Source organism: Zalophus californianus, chromosome 8, assembly GCF_009762305.2.
Source record: "Zalophus californianus isolate mZalCal1 chromosome 8, mZalCal1.pri.v2, whole genome shotgun sequence".
NCBI classification, from domain to species: domain Eukaryota; kingdom Metazoa; phylum Chordata; class Mammalia; order Carnivora; family Otariidae; genus Zalophus; species Zalophus californianus.
The window spans coordinates 21,097,074-21,114,231 of NC_045602.1; the positions used below are offsets into that span (position 1 = coordinate 21,097,074).

The 17,158-nt window shown below is 38.4% G+C and overlaps 1 protein-coding gene across 4 annotated transcripts in view; it reads right to left on the minus strand.

Moving 5' to 3' along the window:
• ASXL2 (ASXL transcriptional regulator 2) overlaps positions 1–17,158 on the minus strand; it is a 136,565-nt gene that overhangs the window by 36,828 nt on the left and 82,579 nt on the right. For all 4 annotated transcript variants that reach the window (XM_027621934.2, XM_027621936.2, XM_027621935.2 and 1 more), the window contains one exon: positions 13,726–13,876. In XM_027621934.2, the coding sequence (XP_027477735.1) occupies positions 13,726–13,876 (151 nt within the window). The remainder of the gene's footprint in view (positions 1–13,725; positions 13,877–17,158) is intronic.

Here is a 17,158-nt window from a genome sequence, read left to right on the forward strand (position 1 = left end):
GAGACAATAAAGCTATCTGTAGTTACCACGGCAAACTATTTGGACTGTTCCCCCTTAAGGCAAAAGCCCTTTCTAACAAATGAACCATAGACATTATCTCAAGCCAGCTGAAGTAAATCATGAAAATTTCAGGACCCACCAGTAAGGAACATCTCCCAGAATTGACTTAATGCCAAGTACAGGTCTCAACTTCTATGAAAGTTAAACTTTGTCCTAACTTTTAAATATTAAAGGCTTAAGCACATGCTGGGAAACTTCTCTCTCATAATTACTTTTAGTGGCTACACTGACAGGCACAATTTTATTAATAAGAGCAACCAAAAGTAACTATCTTGTATGCCTCTAACAGCATGCTAGGTTCATCTGAACAGAATTTCACTGAACTACCCTCTAAGGTGGGTACAAGTCCTTTCTATTCCCACCCAAACTCTTGCAATTCTACCCCGAGAACTAAATAATATATTTGGATTAGCATCCTTACTGACATTTTTCTACACAAATAAAAATATGAAAAGATTTTTAAGGACATATATCTATTTTTAAAAGGTTTTATTTATTTATTTGAGGCAGAGAGAGAAAGAGAGAAGCACAAGCGGGGGGGGGGGTACCACGGGGAGAGGGAGAGGCGGACTCCCCACTGAGCAGGAAGACTGACACTGGGCTCAATCCAAGGACATATATTTATACATAAATTTCAAATATACACATTCTTTGTATATTGTAATATCATCTAAATTTTGCATATCAGGAAATTTAATTAGCTTGCCAGAGGACTCAGACATTAAGGGGCACAACCAAGATCCAAACTCAGTATATTTTCAAAATGAGTGGGTACTTGTGGGCTGAATGGTGGCCACCCAAAAGTTATGCCCTAATCCTCAGAATCTGTGCATGTTACATTATTTGGAAAAAGAGTCTTGGCAGATGTAATTAAGTTAAGGATCTTGAGATGAGATCATCCTGGATTATCTCAAGTGTCCTAAATCCAATGACACAGAGGACAGACAGAAAAGAAGGTGATGTGAAGACAGGCAGAGATTATAGTGATGTGGCCACAAGGCAAGTAAGTCAGCAACCACCAGAAGCTAAAAAAATACAAGAAACAGAGTTCTCCCCTAGAGCCTCCACAGGGAGTATGGCCCTGCTGACACCCTGATTTCAGACTTCTGGCCTCCAGAACATGAGAAAGTAAATTTTATTGTCTTTTTTTTCCCCTAAGATTTATTTATTTATTTGACAGAGAGAGAGACAGCGAGAGAGGGAACACAAGCAGGGGGAGTGGGAGAGGGAGAAGCGGGCTTCCTGCTGAGCAGGGAGCCTGATGCGTGGCTTGATCCCAGGACCCTGGGATCATGACCTGAGCCGAAGGCAGACGCTTAACGACTGAGCCACCCAGGTGCCCCTAAATTTTGTTGTCTTTAGAGGCATGTAGTTGGTGGTAATTTGTTACAGCAGTCTCAGAAAGCTAATAGTACATAAAACTGATTTTGAAGTGTCATCATCAACCCATAGATGTTTAAGTATTTAAAATGTTTAAATCAAAACCAATCATTACAAATTTGGCATTCAAACTGTAACCTTTTGGTTTTGTGGCCAAGCCTTCAAGTTGTAAACCATCTCTGGGACATGACCTCAGCAGTATCCAGCTTCCTCGCTATCTGCCAAAGAAAGTGTCTCAGGCAACCTTGCATATTTTTTTGCCCAACTTGGATCAGCCACTTCTCCAAAGACACTGGTATCTTTTAAATGTAAATGTTATTAAAAGACCATGTGCTGCAGGGTAGGGGGTGCGCACTGCTACGGGGTTACCACTGGTTCTAGGACTTTTCAATGGTTAGAACAAGAAAGCCCTTTTTTTAAGAAAGACAAAAATAAATTCATGGATGGATACCAAATTAAATTTAAGATTACAGGACTGTCACCTAACTTTTCTGATTCTATAATTCTATCACTTCTCTTCTTCCTTGATAATCCTGGTTCCTGATAACATTACTATAATTATTAATTTGCTTTCTACTATAGATCTAATTTCAAAGAAACCGTACCTATTACTGAAAATAAGACTATCGAATGCAGTTTAAGATTTATTGATGTTTGGTCTCCTATAACTAAGATTCCAAGCAACTTACTTATGTCACTATGCCACAAATTTGACATATTCTTGAGTTTGCTTTGTTTCATATTTCTAGAAAGTACATTTTATTTTATTAAGATTTTATTTATTTATTCATGAGAGAGAGAGAGAGAGAGAGAGGCAGAGGGAGAAGCAGGCTCCCAAGGAGCAGGGAGCCCTATGCGGGACTCCATCCCAGGACCCTGAGATCATGACCTGAGCCAAAGGCAGACACTTAACCAACTGAGCCACTCGGGCACCCCTAGAAAGTACATTTTAAAAACTTGTTGTAATTATTGTAAAGCGATAAAACTGACTTCCATATAAGTCTAGCTCCCTCCCCTGTATACACCCTTTTATTATTTCTCTTCCTGTTTATGAAATCATTTATATTAATTTGTATCCTTCCACTGTTTTTATACTTGTATTTTTGTTTTGGTGAAAACAGTATAGGTATTTTAATACTTTTACTCATTTCTTTAAGCAAAAAATCAAGTACATAAGCTGTCTAGAATACTGATTTTTTAAAACTTAAAATAATTAATATACCTTGGGGAACATTCTAGAACAGAATATAGAGATCTACCACATTCCTTTTAATAGGTACACAGAATTCCATTGTGCAGATGTGCTATAATTACTTCAACCAGAATGATGAGTATATTGGTTCTTTCTGGATTTTTGCTCTTATTACTACAATGTCCTAACCAGTGGCTCTTAAGGTGTTACACGAAGAAAAACAATCAGTATTTTAAAATCTGTTGGAGGGGCACCTGGGTGGCTCAGTCAGTTAAAAGTCTGCCTTCAGGGGTGGCTGGGTGGCTCAGTTGGTTAAGCGACTGCCTTCAGCTCAGGTCATGATCCTGGAGTCCCCGGATCGAGTCCCACATCGGGCTCCTGGCTCCGCGGGGAGCCTTCTTCTCCCTCTGACCCTCTCCCCTCTCATGCTGTTTCTCTCCCGCTCGCTCTCTAAAAAATAAATTAAAAAAACTTAAAAAAAAAAAAAAAAAAGAGTCTGCCTTCGGCTCAGGTCATAATCCCAGGGTCCTGGGATGATGCCCCACACATCAGGCTCCTTACTCAGCAGGGAGCCTGCTTCTCTCTCTCCCTCTGCCGCTCCCCCGTGCTCGTTCTCTCTCAAATAAATAAAATCTTTAAAAAAATAAAAATAAAATAAAAAATCTTTTGGAAATGCAAATTACTAGATCCCAGCCTAGATCTACTGAATCAGAAACTCTGAAGATAGGGCTCAGGAATCTGTCGAAATAAACACCTAATTCTGATGCATGCTCAAATTTGAGAAGCGTTAGTTTAAGCTATGCTGTTTTGTATTGCTGACGTATCTGTGGACTGATTCTGAGAGGTGGGTTTGCTGAGTCAGGGGATAAAATCACATGCTTCCAGAAACAGTTTAAAAAGTTTCATTATTCTCAGGTTTTAAAAGGAACTCACCATGTTTTCCTTTAGTACTTGGTTTCATGTTTTACATTATATCTCTCATTTGTTTGGAATTTATCCTAGAGTATGGTATGAAAAATGAACCCATTTCCACCTTTTTTGGAAATTCAGTTCTAACACCTTTGCACATATCTTACAAAGGTCATGCTCAGAGTTTCTGCTGTTGTAGTTATTTTGAATGTGTTCCCTTTATCTAAATATGGCTGGTTGCCAAATATTTTTATTTACATCTGCTACTTTACCAAATTCTTTACCTTCTTCATCAGTCTTTATCTCCACTGATTCTTTTGTCAGATCCATAACTGTACCATCCGCACATTGAAGTAGTTTCCCCCTTTTTTGTTGCTCACTGTTCCAACTGCTTCTCTTGCTTCCTTGTGTTGAGATCTAAGAACTGAGATACTGGGCACCTTGTTCTTGACTTCTAGCTCAAGAGCAAGCCACTAGTGTTTCCCCATTAAGATGCTGGTTTTCTGACTCAGTTATTATGTTAAAGAAGTATCCATCAATTCTCAATTTTATTGAGTACTGAATTTACATAAAGGCCTTTCAGCAAGTATAGAAATGGCAATAGGATTTTCCATATCATCTACTAATATGATGAATAATAATGGATTTCCCAGTAGTGAATCATACTTACAACCTAAAACCCCATTTGTTTAGGATTTATAATTTTTAACGTATGGTTGGATTTTATATGCTAACTTTAAGATTTTCCCTCAGTATTCCCAAGATGGCGCTGTACTCTAAAAAGTTTTGAAATTTTACTTCCTAAAAGAATCTGAATAATATAAACTATTCCTGCACTGGAATAGTTTTTAAAACATTAGGCTTGTTTGATCCTTTAACATATGGTTGAATTTCCCTGAAAAGCCATTTAAGTACGTTGTTCAATTGAAGGGGAGCTCTTCTATATCCCTATTGGTACGAAAATTTATCGTTTAGATTTTCTATCTCTATTGGGTTCAATTTTTATGCATTCTATTTTCCTACAAAATCATTCCATTTCATCTAAGTTCTTAAAGCACTGTGGAAAAGTCTCATGTTTTACATTTTTCTTGTTTGGGTATTTACTTCAACCTGAATTTGTTTATTTAGGTCTTTTCTGTTTTTTAAAAAAGGTAAATCAGTGCTTTGTTCAATGCATACCACAAATTTTGTTATGTTGTGTTTTCACTTTTATTCAGTTCAAAATATTTAAAAATTTCTCGAGATTTCTTCTTTGACCCACGTTTTACTCAAAGTGTGTTGTTTAAGCTCCATGTATTTTCCAATTTTCCAGTTATCTTTCTTTTTAAAAGATTTTTATTTATTTGAGAGAGTGCGCACATGCACAAACTGGGGGGAGGGGCAGCAGATCACGATGAGCAGTCAGCCTGACGTGGGGCTTGATCCCAGGACCCCAGGATCACGACCCAAGATGAAGACAGACATAACCGACTGAGCCACCCAGGCACCCCTCCGGTTATCTTTCTATTACTGATTTCTAGTTTAATTGTGAACTGAGAGCAGACATTAGATCATTTCCATCCCTTTAAATTTGTTAAGGCATGTTTTATGGCCCAGAAGAAAGGATTTTCATGTCAGTGAGAGCGGCAATTTTCTTAAGGATGTGCTGGATTATATTAAAATTGAGAAATTCGTCAAAAGACACTTTTCAGAGAGTAAAATGACAGGACATAAAGAGGGAGACGTTACTTACAAGATATATATTCAATAAGGGAATATATGAAAAACTACAAGTCACTAAGGAAAAGATGACCCATGAAAAATGGAAAAGACTGGAAAAGGCACTGCATAAGAGAGGATATCCAAATGATTCATAATGAAAAGGACTCCAATTCTGTTGGCCATCATGAAAGTACAACTTAAAACCACATGGAACACTATTATACACTAACCAAAGTCTAAAATTTAGAAGGCTGACAATTAGTGAGCATGTGAAATAGCTGGAACTCACGCATTACTGGTGGGGGGTATAAATTGGTAGAACCACTCTGAAAAACTGTCTGGCAGCATACACTATAGTTAATTCTGCTCCCAAGTACATACCCAGAAGAAACGAGTACAAAAAGACATACAAAAGCATTCACAGTAGAATAGGCAAAAACTAGAAATAACCTAATGTTCATCAATGGTAGGATAGATAAGTAGAGCTACTGGGGGAGAACAGTTATGGAATACAGTTTTAAGAACTTGATGAATATACACAAAAACATGGATGAAAACTTACAAACATTATTTGGGCCAAAAAAAGAAAAGGCATGATTTGATTTAAGTTTAAAACCAGCTTCTGGTTCTGCTCCAGACACATCTTCTCTATACTATCATAAATTATTACAGTGGTTACTTTGGGGCAATGGTTATTACCAGAAGGGAGCACAGAGAGGACTACTGGGGTGTTGACAATGTTTTGTTCTTTGATCTGAATGATGGTTCACGGTGTTGTTCCATTTGTGAAAATTCAACAAGCTGCATAAGGTGCATTTTTCTGAATATATATAATTTAATAAAAAATTTTAAACAGGTAAAACTACATTGACAGAAGTCAGGACAATAGTTACTTCTGAGGAAGGATGAGCAGTGACTGAGAGCTGGCCTAATGCCTCTGCAGTGCTAGTAAAGAATCATTACAGGGGCCCCTAGGTGGCTCAGTCATTAGGCGTCTGCCTTAGGCTAAGGTCATGATCTCAGGATCCTGGGATGGAGCCCCGCATCAGGCTTCCTGCTTGGCAGGAAGTCTGCTTCTCCCTCTACCCACTCCCCCTGCTTGTGTTCCCTCTCTTGCTGTGTCTCTGTCAAATAAATAAATAAAATCTTTAAAAAAAAATCATTACCGTTCATTATTTACTCATGAAGTCTACTAGAGTTATTTTCCACTCTCAATTCAAAAAAGGGGGAACAAGATCATTTTATGTTTTTCTTCCTTTAGAGGAGGAATGTAGTCCAAAGACTGGTCGGCTATATGATAAATACAAAAAGTGAGAACAAGCGTTTAGGTATTTTCATAGAAATTTGACACTGCTGGGCCATTTTTATTATAAGTGTCCATAATGGATAGAGGAGGGAAGAGAATAGTACTTTGTGATGAAAAGTTTGAGAATAAATCAGCTAGCTGGGGAGGGGAGGATGCAGGGTAAGGGATGTGTGGGAAGGGCATGGGAATAGTGCCCAGAGTTACAAAATAAGGAACCAAGATTTCCTAGGGCTACATTTTAAAAAGGATAAAGATATTAAGAATAGGGCACTTTGAAAAATGAACATTAAAGGCTGCATTTTAACTTCATCAAGCCCCTATTTATAATCTTTTTTTTTTAAAACAAATGACATTTATTTCTTGGTAGATATTATCTGTACTGCAGGTAATTTCAGTGTACAAATTCATGTGCAAGACACATATTTCTGTAGTTTCCATTATCAGCACAAAGCAGTGGGAGATCAAACCTTTGTTACGATTTTTTGCCTTCCCTCCATTCCAATATTTCCTGGGTTTCACAGACCATTGGTTAGTGCTAGGACACCAGTGTTTTGGCCCACAAAGTCCCACAAGGACTGAGACATTGTTCATAATCCTATCTTACAAAGTGGCACTTGGAGAAAAATAATCCCTCACACTTCTATACTACTTCAAATAAAACCAATTAATGCCACCAATTAATCTCATCCTGTATCAAGGAAATCTACTACCCAGAACAAATGATTTTCAAGAGTGAAATGGAAATGAACGCTTTTTTTTTTTAAGATTTTATTTATTTGAGAGAGAGAGAGAGAGAGAAAAAGGGAAAGAGAGCGTGAGCAGGGGGGAGGGGCAGAGGAAGAAGCAGGCTCCCCGCGGAGCAGGGAGCCTGATGCGGGGCTCGATCCCAGAACCCTGGGATCATGACCTAAGCCAAAGGCAGACGCCCAAACAACTGAGCCACCCAGCTGCCCCAGAAATGAATGTTTTTAACCCAAATACCAGTGACTAGAAAACTGAACTAACATAAATGTAGAGGTCACTTTTAGGCAACAGGCTTGAGCAATGGAATGTTGAACAAGGCAAAAGGGCCCACCTCGGCCCCCCAGGCTGAATACAGAAGGGCCCATCAGGGGACCCACCTCAAAATATCCATAAGCCCTAACTGACCAATGGGCTACTTACAACCAGGCACAGTTACCAAAAACGGGGAATATTCCATACATCCCCATCTGTCCTAACTCTCCCCCTTTAAAAAGAGTCCTCACCACCACCTCGTGCAGATATTCCCTCCTTTGCTGTCCTGCCCGCTGCTCCCTTGTGGTGTATTCAGTAAACTTCGATCTCCTTCGTTCTGCCTCAGGTGAATTCTTTGACTGCCCGTGCTACCAGCGCCACCAGCTTCCACCTGATTGTCGCCCCACATTTGGGGGCCCCCATCCAATTGGAAGAGACACCACAATAAACAATAGTCAGTAGAAAAACGCCCCCATCCAATTGGGAGAGACACCACAATAAACAATAGTCAATAGAAAAACAAATCAAAGCTAGTGTATTTAATGAACTGGAATTTAAATAAAAACTTGAAAAAACAGTAATAATAAAAATAAATTAAAATTTAAAAAAGCCAGTGTACTAACTCAGATCTTAAATGGACAAGAGGAGGAAACCAACAGCAAAAGGTCTATAAACAAAAATTTTGTTCCCTGGGGCACCTGGGTGGCTCAGTCGGCTAAGCATCTGCCTTCAGCTCAGGTCATGATCCCAGGGCCCTGGGATTGAGTTCCGTGTTGGGCTCCCTGCTGGGCCGGGAGCCTGCTTCTCCCTCTGCCTGCGGCTCCCCCTGCTTGGGTTCTCTCTGTCAAAAAAAATCTTTTAAAAAAATGTTTTTTTGGTTCCTCTTGGTATGTGGCTATGAAAATTTGAAACAGTCAGTGGGGTTGCTATTCTCTGATCCATACATACTACATTTCTTTTTTTTTTTTTTTTAAAGATTTTATTTATTCATTTGAGACACAGAGATACAGAGAGAGAGAGAAAGCATGAGCAGGGAGAGAGGCAGAGGGAGAAGCAGGCTCCTCGCTGAGCCAGGAGCCCGACACGGGGCTCGATCCCAGGACCCCGGGATCATGACCTGAGCCGAAGGCAGATGCTTAACCATCTGAGCCACCCAGGCACCCCTACATACTACATTTCTTAAATCTCCTAAGAAATCACTTTATGCAGAGCAATACCCTATAAATAGTGGAGACTAGCACTAAAGAAGAACAGTCTGATCCCTACTTCTTTCCCCTTCTTTCTTTCCACAAATCTCCTTTTCCACCCAAACTTATCTTCATATGGCCTCCTTTCTACCTTCTTGTCTTTGTATGTTTTCTTTCCGTGATACATCCTGTCTTCCTTAGAGGTTATACTCCCAACAGAAGGAAGTATATTAAAATATTCTATAGCTCACATAATACTAACCCAGGTAAAGTTAACAACTTCCTTCTCTAATGCTGCCATAACATGACACATATTAACACTTGTTATTTATTAAAGTCATTTGCTAACTGTCTGCTTCTTTTTCTATACCTCTAGATATGGATGGGGCCCACACCTTATTTAAACTGGTTTCCCAAATACCTGGCAAATAGTACATACGTACTGGACAAAGAATGAGTGTGGCAAGCAGTCTAAATAGAGATATTTCTTTGATTTTTTTTTTTAAGATTTTATTTATTTATTTGACAGAGAGACACAGCGAGAGAGGGAACACAAGCAGGGGGAGTGGGAGAGGGAGAAGCAGGCTCTCTGTGGAACAGGGAGCCGAAGGCGGGGCTCGATCCCATCATGACCCAAGCCGAAGGCAGACGCCCAACAACTAAGCCACCCAGGCACCCCTATTTCTTTGACTTTGTAAGTAAACTAATGAATGGCCTAAATAATACTTCTCAAGATTATATCCTGATCTACTGGTCCTCCAATGTGGACTGCTCAACACTTAAAAGCTCTCTTATTTAGGAACATTTTTAGTATTGGATTAGGAAAAAAAATGCTTGCTTTCATATAAATACATAGACATAATAAAATATTAACAATTTTTTTAAATATTAACAAACTCTGATCAAAAGACCCACAGTTACTTGTTACTTGATTTAAAAACCAGCCCCCCCACCCCGAGTAGAGAAATGAGTTTTTAAGCTTAAAATTATTTCCAGAAAATTATTTAAAACAAATTTGTAACTTGAGGCTTGAGCTCAAAACTCTAAGATCGAGACCTGAACCAAGATCAAGACCTGAACTGAGATCAAGAGCCGGACGCTTAACCAACTGAGCCACCCAGGCGCCCCTAGAACTTGAGGCACTTAAAGCCAGTTTTACATAGTTTACTGAAATAGTCTCAGGTTGCTGGACAATTACTACTACCCACTGAGTACACATTCATACGGTACTACTTTTCAGATATATTACAGCATGGAGAATTTTCCATTTCAATGGATATTATATTGAACAAGGTCAAAAGGATACAGACTATCCACATTAGATACCTTTGAATTAAAGGCTTTACTGAATAATCCCTATTTTATTTCTTCCTGAAGATATTCAATGGGCCCCTCTCAAGTATTAGAAATACTATCGGAAATAATGAAGCAATAACATCAAAATTGAAGTTTAGCCTTCTATAGTTGAAGGATTAAAAGCTGAAAGACTGATTAACAACCGAGGTATCCAAAATTGTTTGAATCTTCCTAAACAGCAATCCCTCTCTTAAGGGAGAGTTTTTATTTTCACCAGTCTGTCTTTTGAGGAATTTTATTTCCAGAAGTTAAAAGACTGTTAACTTCCCACACCAAGTGCAGTCTACCTCAAATTTGGCAGGCTGTGGCTACTGATTAATATTCAAACAATCCCCTAATCAAAGATGGAGAGGCCATACCTGAGCACCGTTCCTTGCTTCTGGGTACCCTACCTATCCAAGTCCTAACAGTGGAGCCATGTTTAACACATGACAGAGCTAAAACCTCTGACTCAGCCACCAACCACACCACAGAAAAAGAGAAGATCTCTCTCAAAGATTGCTCTCCATGTAAGTTAACTTTGCCCAAAGGAGTTTTTCTCCCGAGTATACTTTTTAAAGGAAACATTATATACATAATCATCCCCATTCAGTAAACTTACATACAGAAATGGTTATTAGAGGGCAGGCAGGTCTTTGGTATTTGAAATAACTCCAAACACAGTATTTATCAAATTCCTGATTTAAAGTAATTTTGAACAAGCAATTAAATTAACATTAGTTTATGCCCCTGGAAAGAATTAGTAATTCCTTGTAAGTAAAAAGGTGTATTTTACATAATTAATTTTTTTCTTAAGACACTTTAAAAGCAGGCCAAAATTTAATAAACTTTCTCTACCAGAAGATAAAAATACTTCTATCGTTGCTTCATAAAGCAATATTTATATTTTATTTTGGGGAAAAGGCAGAGACTTTGCTTAGCTATGATTCTGCAAAACAAAGCAACAGAAAAAGTTGATTTTAATCTTTTTTTCTGAATTTATTCCACCTTACCTTGGCTTGGAATTCCATAAAGCTCTTCTCTGAACATTGTTTCCTGTCTGATAATTAGGAACCCAAACTATGAACTTCTAAGTTCTTCCACTTTACATGGAAATCAATAAACTAGTTTTAATATTGGACTGAATTTCAAAGTTCTGTTCTCTGTTCCTATCTGGTTAAAAGGTGTATCTATTATCAAGAGAGTTTCTATTGATTTTCAACTAGAAGTATCAGTTTTGCTGTCAGAACTCTTTATTTTTGTACATAAAAGGAAGTGGGTTTTGATACTATCTCAATGTTCTTCCTGTCTTACAATGCATTTGAATTAAAATGATGTCAGACTGAGAGTAAAAACCCTAAATAAGACAAAGAAATAGGCACAATTACTTTGCTTTACCTTTATTAATAACTGTAACTGATTTAGAACTGCTCTGTTGCACGCTGCTCCTATCACTGCTAACTACAAGCTTTCCACATTAATCTCCACTGGAGAACAAAAACATTCAGAGATTATATAATATGTACCTAAAAATTTACATATCTATGCCACATACCATATGTATGACCCATGAACAAGAGAAGCACATCCTATGAGAAACTAAATCATTCCTCATTGTTGGTCACTCAGCAAAGAGTAAACATGAATTCCATATGACATTACGTTCACCTCTTACCTTCACCATCCAAACACCATATATAGCCCATTCTACTCCCAGTTTAAGAGACTACCTATAATGAGAAAAGATCTTCACAGAACATCTCATCTTAATGTAAACTGAGGATAAATATTCAATAATGCGATAATTTCTAGAAGAGGAATGAATACAAAGGCAGTTCAGTAACAGTTTATCTGGACCACAATTCTGAATTTGCTATTACTTTGCTGTTAAATATCTTCTATTATAATGCCAAATATAGTGGAGGTTATGCTATTTAAATCTATTAACCTATTGACAATGGGATTCTGTTGTTATTTCTTAGATCTTCCTGTATTGCAATAAATACACCTGAATTTCTTAGAGATCACCTTTAACAAACATGTAACAGCCACTACTCAAAACAGCTACTGTAGCATATATGGCTATTGAAAAGTGAAAAGGAATGACCTCTGAGACCATGATTCTGTTCCCAAATTCACTAGTCTGGCCTACTTAGTTACTGATTTTCCTGTCTTTAGACATATCCAGAAATTGTGAATCTTGGGGCGCCTGGGTGGCTCAGTCGTTAAGCGTCTGCCTTCAGCTCAGGTCATGATCCCAGGGTCCTGGGATCGAGCCCCGCATCGGGCTCCCTGCTCCGCGGGAAGCCTGCTTCTCCCTCTCCCACTCCCCCTGCTGGTGTTCCCTCTCTCGCTGTGTCTCTCTGTCAAATAAATAAATAAATAAAATCTTAAAAAAAAAAAAAAAAAGATCCTTAGTAGACTCTGAGGAGTATAAGGCCCTGGACCACACCTCCTTTCACTACTGATTTAAAATCTATCTCAAGAATACTGGTTACAGGAGCTAGCTTTACCTTGACTTTATTCCATTTGTTCCTAACATCTGAGGTCTGGGTTACTCTCCAAGTGATCGTGATCTTAAAGCTAAAATCGTCTGATTACAAAATTTGCCCAAATTGTATGTGTGGTAGCTTTACCAGAGAACACAAATGATGCCACCAATTATCTTAGTTATCTCCAGGAGTAGCACACACATGAATGCAGGGACGGTAATGAATCAGACAATTTTTCTGATGCAGTTCCAAATCAAAAGTTCCAAAGGCACTTAAAACTAATGAATCAAGGATTCCCACAAACATAACTCTAGCTTCTAGATCCAAAAACAGCTCACCTGTAACACAAACCGAAGAGGGTATCCAAGCTAGGGAAATTCTTGGATGTCATTTTGTTCTAGAGTATCACTATATCAGTCCTTGTAAAGGAACCATCATGAGTTGGCTCAAATCTGCTCTGCCATATACAGCTAAGTTTATAAATATTGAGGTAAAAACAAGAAGACTCTGACAAGAAGCTACATATAATTAGCAAGAATAGGTAATAAAATTATTCTTAAGTGGAAAATCCATCCCAGGGAAGCTGCAGCAACAGACATTATTCCCTAAAAAATGTTTTTTGGGTAAGCTATGAAGCAAACACCAAGCAGGGGAGAGCAAAGAACAGCAGACTAAATTTAGTCTTCGCTAGTAGAAATGAAAAGCATTCTTTTCCTGGTAAGTAGAGAGCTGTTAGAGCAATAAGTGCTCAAATTTTAGAAGAGAGGATTAAAGAGGCAAATCAGATAAGAGCATCCTTCAAAAAGGCTATGGATGACCAAGAGCTGAATATTAACCCAAGTAAAACCTAGAGAGCCATGTTGTCCAACTGATAGCCACTAGCCACGTGTGGCTATTTAAATTAAAATTTAAAAAGAATAAAAAATTCCATTCCTCAAACTACCCTAGTTCAAGTGCTCAACAGACATACTGAGCTACTGGCTGTGTTGGGTTGGACAGCACAGACACAGAACATTTCCATCATTACAAGAAAGTCAACTGGATGGTACCAATCATAAAAGGAAAGGAAGAGACAGACTGTCCTGGGATCTGAAAAGAGAGGAGCTACTCACAAGAGCATTTGTACTATAGCATTCAGTACTTTATTGAGAGATCAGGTGGATTTACCTTTCCTTTTCCACCTGCTTTTTTTCCCCTCCTTGTTGCTGCCACCATCACTGCTGCTGCCGCTGTTCTCAGAACTCTGGGAGTCTGACTGACCATCACTGCTTTCTTCCGAACCTTCTGATAGCTCTTTCACCCCATCCGGCACATCCTTCTGAAAATGTAGGCATCCAATTAGGATTAATCATTACCATTTCAGCAAACAGGAATTAAATTTCTTATATGCATTGTTGCAACTTAACTGTGCTGATTAATTTTTAGTATTATAGGATTCAGTAGCAGAACCAGCAATATTTTCTGAATTCCTGTCATCTCTCTTCTTTGGGTCAAATTAGCTAACGTTTCCATCTACATCCAAAGATAAAAATTATACATGACAATCATATGAAAGCACAACAGAGAAATCTAATTTCTTAAATTCGAAACAACTGGGTATATGTAAGTCCAAGTAAATGAGAAGATGTCCAGAACAAAAAAACTATACAATAACAATTTTGTAAAAGGTAGATATACTCATCATCCAAGGATATATATTTGTGTGTATGTACCATTAAGTACTGTGAGTTGAGCTGACTCTGGATAGGAAGAAACAGTGCATTATTTGAATCTAATTGATTCCTAAATAATGGTTAATAAGTAACAAGAGTTAAATACAAAAGGAATAATCTAAAATTTTTTTTTCTATTTTTAAGTAAACTCTTCATGTGGGGCTCACACTTACAACCCCAAGATCAAGAGTCACAGGCCCTACTGGCATGCTCTACTGACTGAGCCAGCCAGGCACCCCAAAAGGAGTAAATTTTTTTAAAAACTCACAGAAATCTTTGGTTTCCACTGAATAATGAGAATGCTAATCAGAAAAGATACCTATGTCAGCACAGTATGTAAGAGATATAGTAGGATAGGTGCAAGATCAAGAACTAGAAAACTAAGACTTTCTGGAGTTGAACTCTGGCTTTATCTTTGCCTAATTATGCAGTCTGATCAAAGTCTTAACCTCTTATGCCTCAGTTCCCCTGTCTGTAACATGGAGATAATAATACCTACCTTAAAAGATCATTCTGAAATTAAATGAGTTAAATGTAAAATGCTTAGAATAGTACCTGGCATGTAATAAGAGCTCAATAAATATTACCTACTATGTATGTATGTAGTATATAAAAATATACACATGTAAACAAACATATTAGTGAATTTCTAAGTTATGAAACTATGGCTAATTTTTTCCTCAATATATTTTTTTATTTTCCCACATTTTATAATCAGATAAAAAATAATTCTAACATGTGACCCTCCTTCCTACAACTGACACATTATAGCCAAGGTAATAACCTCTCATCTAGTAAGGAACTATTACTTCCCACTTAGGTTTATATCCTCGTGCCATTTCTAAGACATTTCTTATGTCATATGCTTTCTTGAAATACACATCCCATATTTTTCTATCCTTTCCTTCAAAATGTGGAACAACTTTTACATAGTTGCCAGCCAGACCTCCTGACCTGTAGGCTCAACAAGTATTTTTAAGTACAGATGTAATTCTTAAGCTTAAACTTGTAACCCTTCCAGGATCAACTGGCCGGCTGTGCATGCCCTAAATCTCAGAATCATTTCACCCTCCTTTTACCCACTCCATAGGATACATTTTATTTCTCTAATGTCCCTTGCCTCTCTTTAACCGTTCTCATAGTTCAGGCCAATTATCTCTTGTAAACAATCCCTTAAATCTATCCAATTTGAATTATCTTCCTAACACAGATTTGATCATACTATTCTCCTGAAAAACCTCTGCCATCTCCTCAGTGCTCTCTCTCTCTCAAACTGCTAATTCAGGTTTTCAAAAAACCTCCACAATTTGATCTTCACCTAATGTTTACCCCGCCCCCAACTCCTTACCTCACTAGCCCACACAGATGACGGCAACCACTTCAATCTACGCTAGTTTCAAATCCATTCTGAATCGCTCCATCTGTGCCTTTGCTTAAGCTAGTTCCTTATCCTGGAAGGTCCTTCCTCCCATTACTTACCAGCCAAAGTTCAACTAAAATCTTGCAAGTTAAAACAAAAACAAAGGTTTTCTAGATCCTCTTATTCAAAATTAATCTTTATTTCTCTACACTACGACGATGCCTTATAGTACAGAATATCACAGTATGTTTCGGCAGCATATAATTACTTCAATAACTGTGTGCGCATAGAGAGATCAGGGACCACAGTTTATTCTTCTTTATAGTCTCTACAGTGTCCAGCATAGGATAAGCATTTAATTGATGTTATTTTCAATATGGAAGGTCTAGAACAGCTAAAACTTAAAAGCAACGCAAAAAGCTCCCTGTGGGAGTAGAGCCCTGTATCACAGGAAGTTTAACAAAGTATATAAGAAGGAGGTACTACAGGTAAATTAGAACTTTCTTTTTTTTTATGATTTAATTTATTTATTTGACAGAGACACAGCGAGAGAGGGAACACCAGCAGGGGGACTGGGAGAGGGAGAAGCAGGCTTCCCGCAGAGCAGGGAGCACGATGCGAGGCTCGATCCCAGGGCCCTGGGATCATGACCCGAGCCACCCAGGCGCCCCAAATTAGAACTTTCTAATGTTAGTGGGCTACACACAACCACTGAGCATAGTGATGACTACAGCTCAAAGCTAAAAAGAGGGGACAGAGTCCCACGTACACATGGACAATAGTCAGCGCATGCCAAGTATTAATTCTCCTTCTGCTGATAATTTCCTTTGGCAAACAATCCCTGAATTCATCTGGCAGAGGGCTTACCCTCAACCTCACATCAAGAGTGATCATGAACCTACATATAGCCAGTCAGAAGACTCAATGCATTTGGCAACAGCGATTATTCAGGTATAGACACATGGGCCAAGACACACCAATTAAGCCAAATCAGAACTAACTGAAGGGCTCCCAGTTCAGTTCCTGAAGCTTTCTCTTCAGACTTAACAGCCTGCCAAGCAGGGGTTGACAGTGAAGTCATGTATGATAGGAGAGAGACTGCCTGAGAATAAAGCCAAAAGAAAGCAAAGAGATCAATCCCTGATGACATCATGGGACCTCCTGGATCCGGGCTGAGTTTTCTTAGAATTTACAGTTATATGAACTAATAAACTCTCTGTTTTAATCAAGCTCCTTTGAGTTGGTTTTCCTGTTTGTGACTGAAGGGACACTGATAAGTCAAGGTGTCTTCTCAGTGCCAGACATAGAAATCAGCAAGACTATTATGGTAAAAAGAACATGAGCTCAGGAATTCAGTCAGACCTGGGTCCATATTCCAGTTCTTATACTATCTGGCAAACACAAAACAAGAAAATGCAATCTTCTGAACTTGGGCGTTGTCCATTACAAAAAAAAAAGAGTCGCAGCTCTGAACTGTAATGGAGAATTAAATAACAAAGTCATATGCTCCAAGGTAACACTCATTACT